Raw genomic sequence first — 14,304 nt, 5'->3', positions numbered from 1 at the left:
TTCTTGTACAGTGTAAACCAGCCCTTAAACTAGCAAGTCTCACTGGTAACTCTGAATTCATCTGTTTTAATGATCCATTCCTTTTAATTAGTGATTTGTGGGTAACCCAGTAAGAAAAAAAGGCTACAGCCAAGCCATTCTCTTTTTCCAGCAATAAGGTCCAACACGGACTCCAAGGAATAGCTCTGTTGCAAGGCAGCCTCTGAGCTGGTGTGGAGTTGCCAGAGGAGCTGTACGCCAAATGTTTCTCTTCTGCAAAAAGGCAGTATGATATAAAAGAGGGAAGACTTGTACTTTTAGCTGCAATCTCTCTCCCTGTGGAACAAATGTAGTCTGAACATAACTAGCTCATCCCTGAGGCTGTTCCAGTATGCATCAGAGTACTAGTCACTTGGTTGAAAGAGGACCTACACTGACATTTACTTAGAAAATGAAGAAAGCAAATCTAACATCCCTGCCCCACAGTATTTATTCAAAACTGTATTCAAAACACAATACTAATGATGCATCTTGATGGATGAAATGCATACTACATGCTCTTCCCCTGAAAAGGATCATTCCTTCATAATGTGTTAATCAAAGACGTATTTTTCTACATGCATACTCCCAATTGCTTTCACTGCATAACAGCATTTAGGTCTGCCTTTTTATGACATCTTTTATTAATTCCAGTTTCTTTCTATAGTTGTTTACCATTGCAAATGTGTAGGAGCATTCTTAACACAACTTTGAACAATGGCTCTATAAAACCCACAGGATTTATTCTGTGCAGCTGCTGTTGGCATGAAACAAGCATAAGCAAGATAGGGAAAAGGGTGCCAAAAATCAGACACTAAGCTTAGAGACACCTGGGGTAGGGCAGGAAATAGTAAAAGCATATCAAGGTAACAGATGCCAAGGCAGAAGGGCAGGACGGCAGAGAACGTTAGCAGGGAAGAGAAGCACGCTTACTTGCTCAGAAGTTCCCCTCAGGTTAGTTACTTTCCATGCCAGAAACCTTTCATTCCACCTGTTTGGCATTTCTTAGCCCATTTGCGCATACTTTTGCATGTGAACTTGCAGTATTATTTGTCACATCTGAAAGGCAAACATTTGTGGCATCCTTTATTGACTGGTGCAGGCAGTGCATCTCTCTCCAAGGCTGCTTTTTATGGCTTACATGTGTACTATACCATGGCACAGCCCTTAAACAACCTCTCTCCCTTGTAAAATGAGCAGTTAGAATGATTCGAAAGAGCTTTTGCTCCTGTAATGATACTTTTATAATACTTCAATGCTTTTTAAACTTGTCTTCAAAGGCAACATATATGTATTGTGGTCTGGTTGCATAACCTCCTGATTCAGTAAGAGGAGAACATTAAAGCTGTTTGCACAACCCACTGCAGCCAGTGTTTAAGTAATGTAAAAAGCTTATTGAAAGGGACTTTGCAGTTTCAAAATCTGGAATGCTTTTCCATGATTGTTAATGCTATTTTATTTACTTTATCTGCCTGTAAGATTTCTGCCAGTTTTCTTAGCTTGCTAGCATAGCCATACTTTCTTAATTTATATAGTCATACTTTCTTAATTTATATCCTTTGCTGTGTTGCCATGCAAGAGATTTTCAGACAGAAAAAGCTAACTGACTACATACAAGAATAATAAAACACTAACTCAAATTGTGGTAGAAATGATATCGAATAAAGCAGGAAACTGTTTCCTATAATTTGTGTACCACAGAAATGTCTGTTGGGGTGTATGTATCCCTCCTTGGTGATTGAATACTTCTGCCTGTAACAGTTATGGGAAAAGCAGAAGAGGGGTCTGGGAGGAGAACTGGTGGCTGCTGTGTCCTCAGCTCCTGGAGATGTGGGCTGACAAAGCCTGTGACTGGTCAGTCTAAGCCTCTTAAGTACCTCATGCTCCACCACTTGAGTACCTGCCAACAGTTGCGATTATGCGTTAGGCTGCACAATGTCCTAGCAATGGATGAAAGTTGTTTTTTCCATTCCTAGCTGTTTCCTATTAGCTAATTCATCTTGTCATTGTAAGACCTTTACTGATCCTAGAAGACGCCTGTCCATCAGCCAGCCCGTGCTGGTAACTATTGTCTAAAAGTTAATCATGGGAGACAAAACATTAGGGATAATTCTAAACATGTGAGTTGAACCTGTTCCCCCCAGCGTGAGTAACTGTGTGTTTCAGTACCTTGTCTGAGCTGCTGTGTTAATCCTGAATGTGAGATCTGGAGAAAATACTCAAGTTTAGACTTTCCTGTTCCCACCTAGGTGCACCCTCTGACCACCTACAGTCACAGGCACTAGGCAGAACTGCGACCACCAGCTGCAGCTGGATCCAGCTAAACCTGCGGTGCCCGTGGGAGCAGCAATGAACTTCCAGAGAAGGAACAAGATCAGGGAATGACAGAGCTTTGCTGAACAAAACTGTAAAGCATTTATTTATATTTTCTCCTGTAATTAATATTTCTAAGCTTTTCCAGGGATACAAAGTCTACCTACAGTAACAAAGGCTGTTACTGCAGCCTTTTGCACTCCTGGCAGAAACCACCACACATCCCTGGAGCACATGCTACATTTCCCAGAAGCCTGGCATGTATTTTACTCCTTGAGGACAGCTGTCTGAAGAAAAGGAAGATTCACCACAGAACACAAAAAAAATCAGGCCTTGAGTTTAAAGTTATCATAGGTTTTTATGTTTTAACAAAGCTGCCGTTCCTTTAAAGTGTTCATCTGCAGAGCTATAAATGCTAGCAAGAAAACCTCTGCTTGGGTTTATTTTCTTACTAAGAGCAGCTGGCCATCTGCTGGGTAAGAGGAAAGCTGTGCTTTGGTGCATTTGGAAGCAAAGGTCACAAATAGCAGGCTCCAGTCCTTTGCCAATGATGCGTTTAGGATGTGTCTGCTCAGAAGACGCCCTGCTCAGCTTACCAGATCTCCTAAGATCAAAACTCAGTATTGTGCAACTTTAAATGGCTTTCACATGGAGATGCCATCTATGGATGATTCTTGCTGTTCCCAGATGCCGCAGGACAAATGAAAAGATGTCACCAGATTCTGGGGTACAGCTTCAGCCTCTGCATTCCAGCGCGTGAGGCAGGAATGTCTGCTCTGTCTGGCCTGTGCTGGGACTACCTGCAGAGATTTGCAGCGCTGAGGATGCTGCCTCAAAAGCTTGCTATAGAGACACTGATTTGAATCAGCTCATCACAGTTCAGCACTCTGGATGTCTGGAAGATGCTTGTGTGCAGGGGCTGCCAACTCCAGAGTCTTGCTCCACTATTTAGTACATTAAAGAGTCCTGGGAGCACTGTACAAGGTAAGATGGAGTGAAAAATGAAGGTGGGCAGGGGAAAAAAGTAACTGGAAAGCTTGTCTGTGCAATCCCGTCAAAGCATAACTAGCTGAAATCTCAGGTAACATTGACAAGGTAAAAGGGTCAAGCCTTCCTGATTTAACACAGCCAACAATGCCGTACAAGTCAAGTAAAAGCTACGGAAGGGAGGAATGCTTGGCAATTCTGGGAACCATGGTATCACCAGGAAAAGAAATCTGAGGCAAATAAATTTTCCTTTTTAATTGTTTAATGGCGTTTAGAAACTGGTTAGAAGCTACAATAAAATACATCTAGACACTCAAACAAAAGTGTTTAGAAAGTACTTTGCTGATAAACAAGTACACATTTCAGTTGACTACAAAATAATTGCTAAAAAGCTTTCTGTAGAAGGAATGTATTATGGCTCTGCATTTCTGCTCCAAGAGCAGAGAACTCTTCGCTGAAGACCCCGAAACAATGCTTTTTGCTCTGAGAGTTGGAGAGTTTGAATGAAGTACTGAGCAGTAAAGGAGGAATTTAAACATCTCATTGGTGAATAAGACAGAAATGATATCTAGCCATGTAAGGAAAAATTCAAACACAGAAGAACTCAAATTAGGGACTCAAGAACAGGCATTTCAGCTCTGTCTTGCTTTCCTATGCAGCAGGAGTCTCAGCCTCTCGATTCCAGCTGAAATTTGGTATTTAAATGGGGGTAAGGCTCTTGGCCCAAGCTGCTTTTCACCAGGATGTTCAGGGTAAATACTGCTATCATCACAGCAAGATAATTGTCCTGATAAATGTCTCAATTTTCCAATTCTTCCTTTGCTGAATTTTATCATGGTTTTTATCATGGTTTTATTCTTCCTTCAGTCACAAGGTTGTACTATTTTCCTTAACTGCCCTTTTAAAACTAATCCATACATTGGCTAAGAGGGAGTGCTCTAGCAGGGGAGCCAGCACTATTATCCTAGTCTTGCTGTTCCAGCAAGCTTGGGAATGATTGCCCTGAGGTTTCTCACCAAACTGCTTTCAGTTCACAACAGCATGAGGAATCATTAAGTACTTCTTTTTATGCCTAGTCATTAGGTATATTTACAGTAGTACTCTCCCTCAAAGTCTGGCACTACTTTCTTTGCCCCCACTTTCTGTTTTACAGCTGTTCCTTTGCCCCTAAACTTTCAGTGCTGCAGCGCTGAGGAGCTGTGAACACAGGAAGAGTTTGTTTTTTCACTTCTCAACACACAAAGAATGTTGTGTTAAAGAGAAAATAAATTCTGTTTTTCTCTCATTTGAAAATGCCTACCTTCCTCAGCAATATCATTGCATGTAATGGAGCAGTAAGCTGGTCCCCTATCAAACAAAGAAAGCAGTAGAGATTAATTATCTCACAAATATTTTGAAGAATCAAGCAGTTCACCCATTTGTGCTGCTCCATTTCCCATGTTTTCAGCTGAAAGAGCAGGCTGCTGTCTAAATTGATGGCATCCTTTTCAGCTGAGACCAGCTTAATCTATTTTGTGCTCTTCAAAAAAGGAGCTGCCTTTGTTATCCCTTGTATGCACCACATTTCTCCGTTGAAACAAAGCACTGGTGAACAGCATTGGCTTGACAGTGCCTGAGACTGGAGTCCTCAGGTCTGGCAAGGCAGCAGCTGTGGGAGCATTTAAGGTGTCCTGCTGGTGCAAATTCCGCAGGATGAGCTGAAGCTATTCTTTAATTTTACATACTTAATTAAACTCCTACAATACAATAATCAAATGTGCAGATGAATTTAAATCATCACTGGGAAGGAAACAAAATTTTAAGAACTTAAAATCAAGAAATAACCAGTAATTCCCTAAATGAAAGGGAGAAAGATTGCCAGGCTCACGATTCAGCCTGCTCTAGCAGTGCTTGCTTACTTATAGGTAATGATGCTTTTCAATGGTTTCTACCCACGACTGTCCACTCTACCTTTCTACAGGAAGCTCTCGCTCTCATCACAAAGACAGTTTAGCTGCCATTGCAGCAGCTGCTGAACTGCTCTGGTTTATAGCTTTGCAGATTCAGATAAATTGCCACTCATTCCTCTTAATATACTGTGCTGTAATTTGCAAAATCCTGAAAATCATCCCTTTTTTACTAGCATCTCTGATGTTAGAACTGCATTTTAAAAACTGCAACAGATTTGCATCTGAGCAGAAATGTTGCTTTTACTCATACAAATATTCTGTTCAGCTGCCTTTGATTCCACAGCATAAGTTATAGTTGAATCAACATTTGTTTTGTTTCACAGAATGACAGAATTAGCTACATTTGTTCAAACTTCCTTGATTTATTGCTTGATCTGATTATTATTGCTTCAGCCTGTCTCCTCCTTCTGCTTTTTGTTTCTAGACGAGGCAGAACTGAAGAGTCAGATCCAGGTCCAGGAAAAGGAGAATGAAAATGAGGTGTGGGAACTCCATGCTTCTGCCCCCTCTAAAATGCAAATGGTATAGTAGGGGCATGATGATAATTTAGCTAAATGCAAACCAAGAAATCACTCCCTTTCTGCTGTGGTTAGCCATGAGCGCAATACCACATGGTGGATGGTACTCATCACCCCGTGGTTAAGTTCCCTGTTCACAGCTCTGTGCCTCTGATTCTTCTTTCACTGACTGCAGTTCTTGCTTCCCATTTCTCCATTCCTTGAGGAACAGCAGAGGTACAGAAGTAATATGACACAAGGACACAAAAGATCTTGTATCCGTGGCATTGGCAGTCTCCTGCTGAAGCCTTCTGTGGTGCAAGCACATAAAAAGCCATTGCTGGATATTCAGTTTGCCTCCATTATCTTGCCATGTAATTGCTCAGGGTGCTTGATCCCCTCTTGTCATCGCACCTGAGAAGACCATTAAATGCCTAATACCACCACCTGCTTCTGTCTACACTCTGCCTGACTCTTACCTAATCTATTCTCATCATCTTTGCATCAATAGTTGAGCATCTTTCTAAACTTTGGATCCTAAAGCATGTCTCTAAAAATGAAAGTGAATTGTGTTGGTCACCTGTATCTACTTAGTACATACAGTGAAAACATCTTTGATTTGTCAGAAGACACATCTAATTTGACAATGCAGAGGGAAGACGGGCCAGTTAGAAAGAACAATATAGTATTGCAGGAAACTGGGGGAACAGACTAGGAGAGGAGTATCTCCAAGGGCTGAACTAAGATACAAGTTCAGCAATGGGGAGAACAGTGGCTGTTTAGGTAAGAGTGGATGTAGCTTAGTCTGTAAACTATGAAATCTGCTGCAAGACATCAGGACACAGCTTAACCTCAGCAGACCTTAATGGCAAGGGTAGTATTCACTCTTAGCTGTGTGTTGAAAGACTATGGACCTGAATTATGACAGGATATGAGTGCCTGTGTATATCAGAACAAATGCACAGGCTTCACAGTAGTTGTATTCTGTCTACCATTTTCACAAAGCAGCTATCATGTGCTGAGAAATTCAGATGTTTAATACAATTCTCTCTTATTAGTTATAAAATTTTGACTTTCCATTAGCAGCTACCTTTACAGGACAATTGTACTATTGTGTGGGAGATAATTATGGAATAATATAACATTATATAAGGATAATATAAGTATTACTGAGACAGAGTTAACAGTTTTAATCTAAGATATAGATGTTTTATTACACTTTGACATCTAGTTCTCTCAAAACCATGGAAAAAATCTCTCACTTTAAGCAAAGGAAAAAAATTCAAATCAATTATTTCCATTTGGGAACAGTTTTTACATGGTCTATTCAAACACTCTGCCTTTCCCAAATATGGTGTTTATGGAATTGCATTGCTTAATTGTGTGTCTGATGTTACATAACCTTGGTATTTCCTAGAGCACGCTCAGGTAATAGTCTTAAAATGTAATAGACACCAGAAGAAACTGTTCCTTCTCATTAAACTCTGAGGATCTGCAGTAGCTGATTTGTTTGTTTAGATGCCTTGCTATCTGCTCTAGCAAAAGGTTTTCCTGAATTAGCCGCAACAGTGAACTCCTATGGCTTTGAAATATGTCAAACATTTCTCCTAAGTTATCTGACAAATGTCCATTTTCCAGCAGCAAAGAATTCTGTAATAAGATTCAGTCAAGAACTGCACAAACACACTAGGCTTTCCACCAGCACCTTTTTTGTATTTTAATGAAGCAAGAAAAATCCAACAGACTTAAACTGCATTCAGATACCATCAGCCTTCTCCATACCCTTGTATTTCTCCTCCTCCTGAGATGCTTTTTCTCACCTAGAAGATGTAGAGCTCATCATGCCTACACTCTTCCCCAAAGGATATACAGGGATTGAGTTTCTAATTAAAACCCAAACAACATTCTCTTCCACAATACAGTGTATATGTTATATGCCCTTAGGAGTAAACCAACGGTTATTAGAACCAATAATATGTCTAGGGAGATGAGCAAGGGAAATACAGAATTAAGCAAATGGCATTATTAGGTCATTTCCTCTTCCTCTTGTAAATTCTGAGAAATGGCAGCAGACTGGGTGAATTTAATGCAAGAATTTTAGTGCACCAAACTACATACTTAGAATGGATTATTTAACAAAATGCTGTAATACAGTCTAGCTTCCAGTATCAACCTGGAAGATCAGATGTACATAGAGATCCTAGAAGTATCCCGAGTTGATCTCACACTACATACACATTAAAGTACAGGGGACAGGAGAGTGCCAGGCTATAGGATTATCAGGAAAAAGTGTTGAACTTGATTAGTGTTTACTACATCCAGCTTCTCCTGCCTCACTTCCCCATGGAATGTTTTTCTATTGCCTGCTGACTATCCAAGCAATACCTTTTGGAAAAATATAAAAGGGCATCTTTCCTTTCCGTACATGCACAACTATTCAAAATGAGGAGAGTATCATAATTATATGAATTAATGTCTCAACAGGAAACTACCAACTCTATTCAGAAGAAATTCATAAACTAGGCTAAGAAAGGCAATGCTCCTTCTCAAAAGGGGATTTTCAGAGTTGCAACACTTCCTGCCAGACTCTTCCACAGGAGGGCATAAAGCTGGAATAAAAAATAGATGTTCTGAAAGTAAAAAAGGAGAATGAAAATAGTTATGAGACGAAGTCACCAAGAAAAAATGCAGGTTTACAGGAGTTGCAACAGCTGGGAAAGTGTAGAGGCAAGCAGTTTCTACAGAGGCTCCCTTGGCATGTTGGGCAGTTACACTTCACTTTAATTGACAGCTCTCTTAAAAAAGGGGAAGGAGAGAAAGTCTCAGGGCAGTAAAAAATGGTGTGCAAACCACAGTTGAGCTCCTTTGGCATACACACCTTGAAAGCTAACTGTAAATGTGAAATTCCACTTTCACTGACAAAGCTGCAGGAAGCCACACATGGTAACTATGTTTGGGTTTACTGAATTGCCTCAATAAATAAATATGGAAGCTTTTTCTCTTGACAGGTTTTTGACATAAGTTGTGGAAGAGCTGAAACTGGGCAGGGCTATAGATCTCTGAACAGACTTTTCTAGGAAGCTTGCCTTTCTTCCCTTCAGTTACTTGGAGGCAGCAGGACTGTCACTGCAGTAAAATGAAGAAGGTGAAATGAGTTCACTGGAAATCTGCGAAGCATGTACATTGATAAACACACCTGCCATTACTGCTGCTAGTGATAAGAGTTTAAGTGGTTTTACTACCAGAAGCAAGCAGAAGAAACAGATATGCATCTTACTCAGTTTGCAAAGGCCAACCTTGAATTGCTGATGCACAGGCTCATCTGTGCGCACAGCTAACAATTTAGCAAGTATTTTTCTTTCATGCAAAGTATGGCAGACAGAAAAGTCATATCTGTAGTTATTACAAGTACATAGATAATATATTACTGATAACTCTGCATTAGGGCACCAGTGGAAGGCACTTGATTCTCAGTGATCTTGGTCAGATACAGACTTCTAAGCTGTAGCATTTCTAATCAGTTCAGATCATCTGGTTAACTGAAAGCAGAAACAGCTGATTATCCGTGGTAGTTTTTGTCTTTACCTGAAGAGAGTTGACCACCATGTTCAAAAACATATGTATTTTTTGTATGCTTAAAGACAAAACATGCTGCCCACTAACCTTTTCAATATAAAATAGGGCAGCTTCTAGTTGGAGATCTCTAGATAGGAGGTTTCATTCGTGGCCCATGCTCTGCAAGCTTTTATCACCTTTTTCCTAGTTTCCATTCCTTCTATCTCCGTATAACTTTTTTGAAATCCATGCTGATCCTTGCCAACTGCCTGAGGTCCTGCAGGTTTCTCCCTCGCTGTAAGCTCTGACACCTGGGCCTTTCTTGTTCTGTGGCACTGAGGCCTGCAAGCTGCCTGGCTGGCTGGCTATGATGCCTTTCCCCAAGGGTCTCTGCTGACTCTATAAAAGTGGCACAAAGCCACTAGGTCTTAGACAAATTGGCTCCTTTTAGGAAAACTTCTTGGCCTGATCAAGTATCAACAAAACTACTCCCAGAGGATGAATTACTTAGTGTTGAATGACACATTCATGAATGGGTGTCAGCTTTCTTTTTCTTGTTTTCATCTGGTGAAAAAATAACTAATCCAAAGGTGATCTCAAGGGTTTATGCCCTTTTCCACCTCTTATTGCCTCATCAAATTCTTCTCAGCCCATGACTCAGATGTGGGTGTCCCACACCCACCCTATACCTAAAGTAGCCAAATCCCCACCTCTGCTGTAGGTGGTGGCTTTTTGTACAGGGATACAGAACAAAAAGGTGTTCTAATATCTCAGTGTCAATCACATCTGAATAGCAGTTGAACTGGAGAAAGCAAGAACATCTAAACCACACCTTATTCAAGTAGGTGTTTCCTTCTGTTTTAACCTTGCAAGTTGTGCCATGAAATGAAGAATCTTCAAAAAATCAGTTTCTAATTTTCCATCTTTCTAGAATGCAAAGGATTCTGAGTTCATTTTCTCATTGGCTACTATACTATTGTGATAATATTCTTCTTTGCCCTCAGAAGCAGTGAGGTGAATTAAGTATTAGCTCATAACTCAAAGCCTACTGCTACTTTAAAAGTGAAAAACAAGTAAAAAATCCCACCGCCTTTATCTGCTATTTAGTCAGTAAAGGAACAGCAGAGGTGTGTACTACAGCACTGGCAATTCCTGCCAGTTTCAGCTAGGATCAGGAACTTTCTCAGGTTTCAAAATCCTTTTTACACTTTCAGTTGAATATATTACTCTACCTTGTCTTCTAGATGCGTGTACAGTTGCTATTTCAGCAGCCTGTAAGTTGCTGAAGCTTTTAAGGCTGGATGTGCCTTCATTTTCCACATCTGATACCTATGTCTCCTATGCTACATTAGGTGATTTTAAACAATCTGTTGAACCATATTCAAGGCAATAAAATTTATCAGAAGCATCTTTTCTTTTCACAGCTGGTGTATGGGTTGCCCAAAAGTGTAGTGCTTATCCTAAGCAGCACATTCCCTCTGTGCTCTCCCATGGGACTACTACGTAACAGTAGTGTCCGAGCGTCCGAGACATCTTTTCATGAAGCCCTCTCTGAAAGTTCAAAATATTTTTGCTACTTTACTTTGTACTGCACTGTAAACGCTCTTTAAATCTACGTTTCTTGAAAATGCCAGTATGAAAATTCTGGAAATGCAGATCTTTGATGAAAAGACGAATGTCACATTGAGCTGGCATCTCATGCTTGCAGATGCACTCAGGTGTGTGGAAAGGACAGCTCATGGAACGGCAAACACTGCTGCTTTGGCTCAGCAGCCATTAGCATCCTTCAAACTACCATGCTGTAGATCTGCTGGTATTTTTACTGAAATCAGTTCTCTTTGGTGCCACAACTGTATTACTCTGAAAATCGTTGTGCCTCCTAAGGATTTCAGCACTTCTACCTTCTACTTATCACATAGACTTTATATGAATCAAGTAGACATATTTTTTGAAAATATGCCAGTACTTCACTTCAGGAAAAAGATGAGCAACAGCGACCTCATGATCCACCACTACATTATGTTACTGCTTCTTTTCATGGCATCCTCCCAAGGGAGCTGAGGATTGCGTGCAAAGCATAAACCCAGCATTCATACTGTAAGCAAAGACCTCTCTTGCACAAAACCAAGGTGTTTCTTAGGTATACCTTTGCTCTGCATAAGACAAGGGCTGTCACTGGTTTCCAAACCATACCACCATGCCTTCCCCCCTTCCTCCAATTAAGTCTCCAAACACATACATACACACTTGAAAAAAATTAAGTTCTGAGGTGGTGATGAATTCTGCTCATCAGATACTAGTTGAATTCATTTTTTTTTTACTGGAAACCTCTATGATTAGGATCAAATAAATGAGCAATGGGCTCATTATTGTTCAAGTGACTGCGATACAAAGAAACATCCTAGGAAAATATGAAGCCTACTACCATGAATCTAGTATCTCTTTGCTAGCATTCAGCAATGTGATTTAGATTCAGCAAAGATTTAGATAACTGACTTCAAGTCCCCTCAGCTATACCCAGAACTTCAGTAAACAACATGAATGGAAACTGAGTCGAGAGACTGTTTGCTCCCTACAGACTGTCTCCACAGTAGCAGTTAAATTTGGATATGCATGAGTTAATCCAAAACGTGGTACACAAATTTTTCACAGGGGGGGAACTTAACTCCAGAATCAAACTATCAAACTGCTGGGACAGCTGTTTATGTTGCAGTAATACCAGAAACCTAACCTAAAGCTCAGACCCCACTGCAACTAGTGCGATTCCTGCCCCAGGAAAATTACAGCCTGTTTTCTAGTCAAAGTACACAAAGGACATAAAATCAATTAACAACAGTGAAAATAAAAGCAAAACAAATAGTAGTAATACCTGGGTGGCTTTTATGTGCTGCTCTTCATAAGTAGGTCTTATAGGTGTTGATCCTGTACTGTCACACAGTCCTTAGTGTATTATCTTCAAACTGGTCTCTCCAGGGAAATACTGTTATCTTTGGTTTATATATGTGGAGCTATGATTGAAAGAGGCACCGATATTGCACAGGAAGTAGGGAGCTGAACCAAAGTCTCACTGCTCATGCACTACATACTGCTCCCTGGAGAACTTTTGGCTTGATGCTGCTCCCTGGAGAACTTTCTGCTATTTGCTTAGCTAATGGAAAGGTACCATGTTAAAATCTCATGGGAGAAATAGGTCACTGGAAAAGATTCGAAATGGTAAGGTAAGAGTTTTATGAATTTGCATGTGATTTTAGTTCATATGCATGACACAGCAAGCATAGGGGTGTATGAGGAAGGAATTGCCTAATAAGTCAATGACAGGCAAAATGTCTTCACAAAAATATTAGTAATTGCTTAGATATTAGCATTCTGCTTCAAGACTACCAAAAAGCTGACTGGTGCCATCCAGCTGCAAATGCTGATCATGAAATTAGGTCACGTGTGACAGCTGAGTAGGCTTCAACGGTTTGAGGTATTTCATGTCACAGGAAAAAAGTTGGAATTAATCTGAGTAGGTCATCTATCCCATCACAATGCTCTGAGCAGAACTACTGATAACGATATCATCTCTGATAGACTATTGCTATTCTAATGTTGGTGACAGGTGATAGACTATTGCTGTTCTAATGAAGGTGACTTCATTCTCCGGCTAGTAGTCTAATGCTAATACTGAAGTTACATCTTGCAGTTTGAGCTCATTACTTCTCACGAACACAGCCAGACCATGCAGGGCTGACTGCTCACAGCTGTTTTCATAGGCATCTTTTACAGATTTGTAGACTGATAACCTATCTTCCTTAGCCTCCTTTAAGGGACTCAGTTTGTTCAGCCTTTTTTTCATTCTCTGACAACAAAAAAACAAACCAAAACCTCTTCTCATATCTTCTCCTTTAAAATCTTTCCAGTTTCCACGTCTTTTCCTGAGTGGAAATTCAAAGCTGACCAAGGCACTTTGGTGCATGAAAGTAAACTTCTAGCATCAGACAGCACCTGGGGTTGGCATCACATAGAATCACAGAATAGTTTAGAGTTGGAAAGGACCTTAAGATCATCTAGTTCCAACCCCCCTGCCATGGGCAGGGACATCTCACACTAAACCATGTCACCCAAAGCTCTGTCCAGCCTGCCCTTGAACACTGCCAGGGATGGAGCATTTACCACTTCCTTGGGCAACCCATTCCAGTGCCTTACTACCCTCACAGTAAAGAATTTCTTCCTTATATCCAATCTAAACTTCTCCTGTTTAAGTTTAAACCCATCACCCCTTGTCCTATCACTACAGTCTCTAATGAAGAGTCCCTCCCCAGCATCCCTGTAGGCCCCCTTCAGACACTGGAAGGCTGCTATGAGGTCTCCACACAGCCTTCTCTTCTCCAGGCTGAACAGCCCCAACTTTCTCAGACCATCTTTATACGGGAGGTGCTCCAGTCCCCTGATCATCCTTGTGGCCCTCCTCTGTACTTGTTCCAACAGTTCCATGTCCTTTTTATGTTGAGGACGCCAGAACATAAATCCCAATTCTTCTCCCTTTTCAAAGAGATGCTAGAGAGTGAATCCCAGCTGTCCCAATGGGGCTTGAACATGGTCAGGATTGACAGTTCTCTGTTCAGGGATGGTTGTGCTGGCTACAGAAGGGGATACAGTCCCACCAGTCAGCCAGTTAGCGTTCATTCTGTGGTGTAGGTTTATTGCAGGGAGCGGATCACCGGGAGCCGGGCGCCTCTCCCCTAGCAGTGCATGTACATCGTGGGAAGTGCAGCTGGGTTACACAGGCAGAGGCGCCTGGCTCAGCAGCCATCACTCACCAGGCCATTGTGTCCCTGTCAACAATAATGATAAACCCTATAGGATCACCTGTCACCTCACCAACCTGTTTCTTAGGTAACCCGCCTATGCCATCACTGTTCATTAGCATTTCATCATTAACTTTGGCAATCCTCATCTTTACAGAACACCCAGCATTGTGTTCTCTAAGGGATCTAACGGAG

General features: G+C 41.0%; 1 protein-coding gene and 1 long non-coding RNA gene across 2 annotated transcripts in view; both read left to right on the top strand.

Moving 5' to 3' along the window:
• Positions 1–1,557: 1,557 nt before the first annotated feature.
• On the top strand, positions 1,558–4,611 carry LOC134169127 (uncharacterized). Its single transcript, XR_009966783.1, has 2 exons — positions 1,558–1,872; positions 2,268–4,611. It is a non-coding gene; the product is annotated as an uncharacterized LOC134169127 (long non-coding RNA).
• A 1,099-nt stretch (positions 4,612–5,710) lies between these two features.
• The window catches only part of AGPS (alkylglycerone phosphate synthase), a 64,201-nt gene continuing 55,607 nt past the window's right edge, over positions 5,711–14,304 (top strand). Inside the window, exon 1 of the mRNA XM_062629381.1 lies at positions 5,711–5,789. Coding sequence (XP_062485365.1) covers positions 5,737–5,789 — 53 coding nt within the window. The 5' untranslated portion in view covers positions 5,711–5,736. The remainder of the gene's footprint in view (positions 5,790–14,304) is intronic.

This window comes from Pezoporus occidentalis, unplaced genomic scaffold (genome assembly GCF_034315485.1).
Source record: "Pezoporus occidentalis ecotype Australia unplaced genomic scaffold, CSIRO_AGI_Poc_V1 ctg332, whole genome shotgun sequence".
NCBI classification, from domain to species: domain Eukaryota; kingdom Metazoa; phylum Chordata; class Aves; order Psittaciformes; family Psittacidae; genus Pezoporus; species Pezoporus occidentalis.
This window is presented reverse-complemented; position numbering and strand designations above follow the sequence as displayed.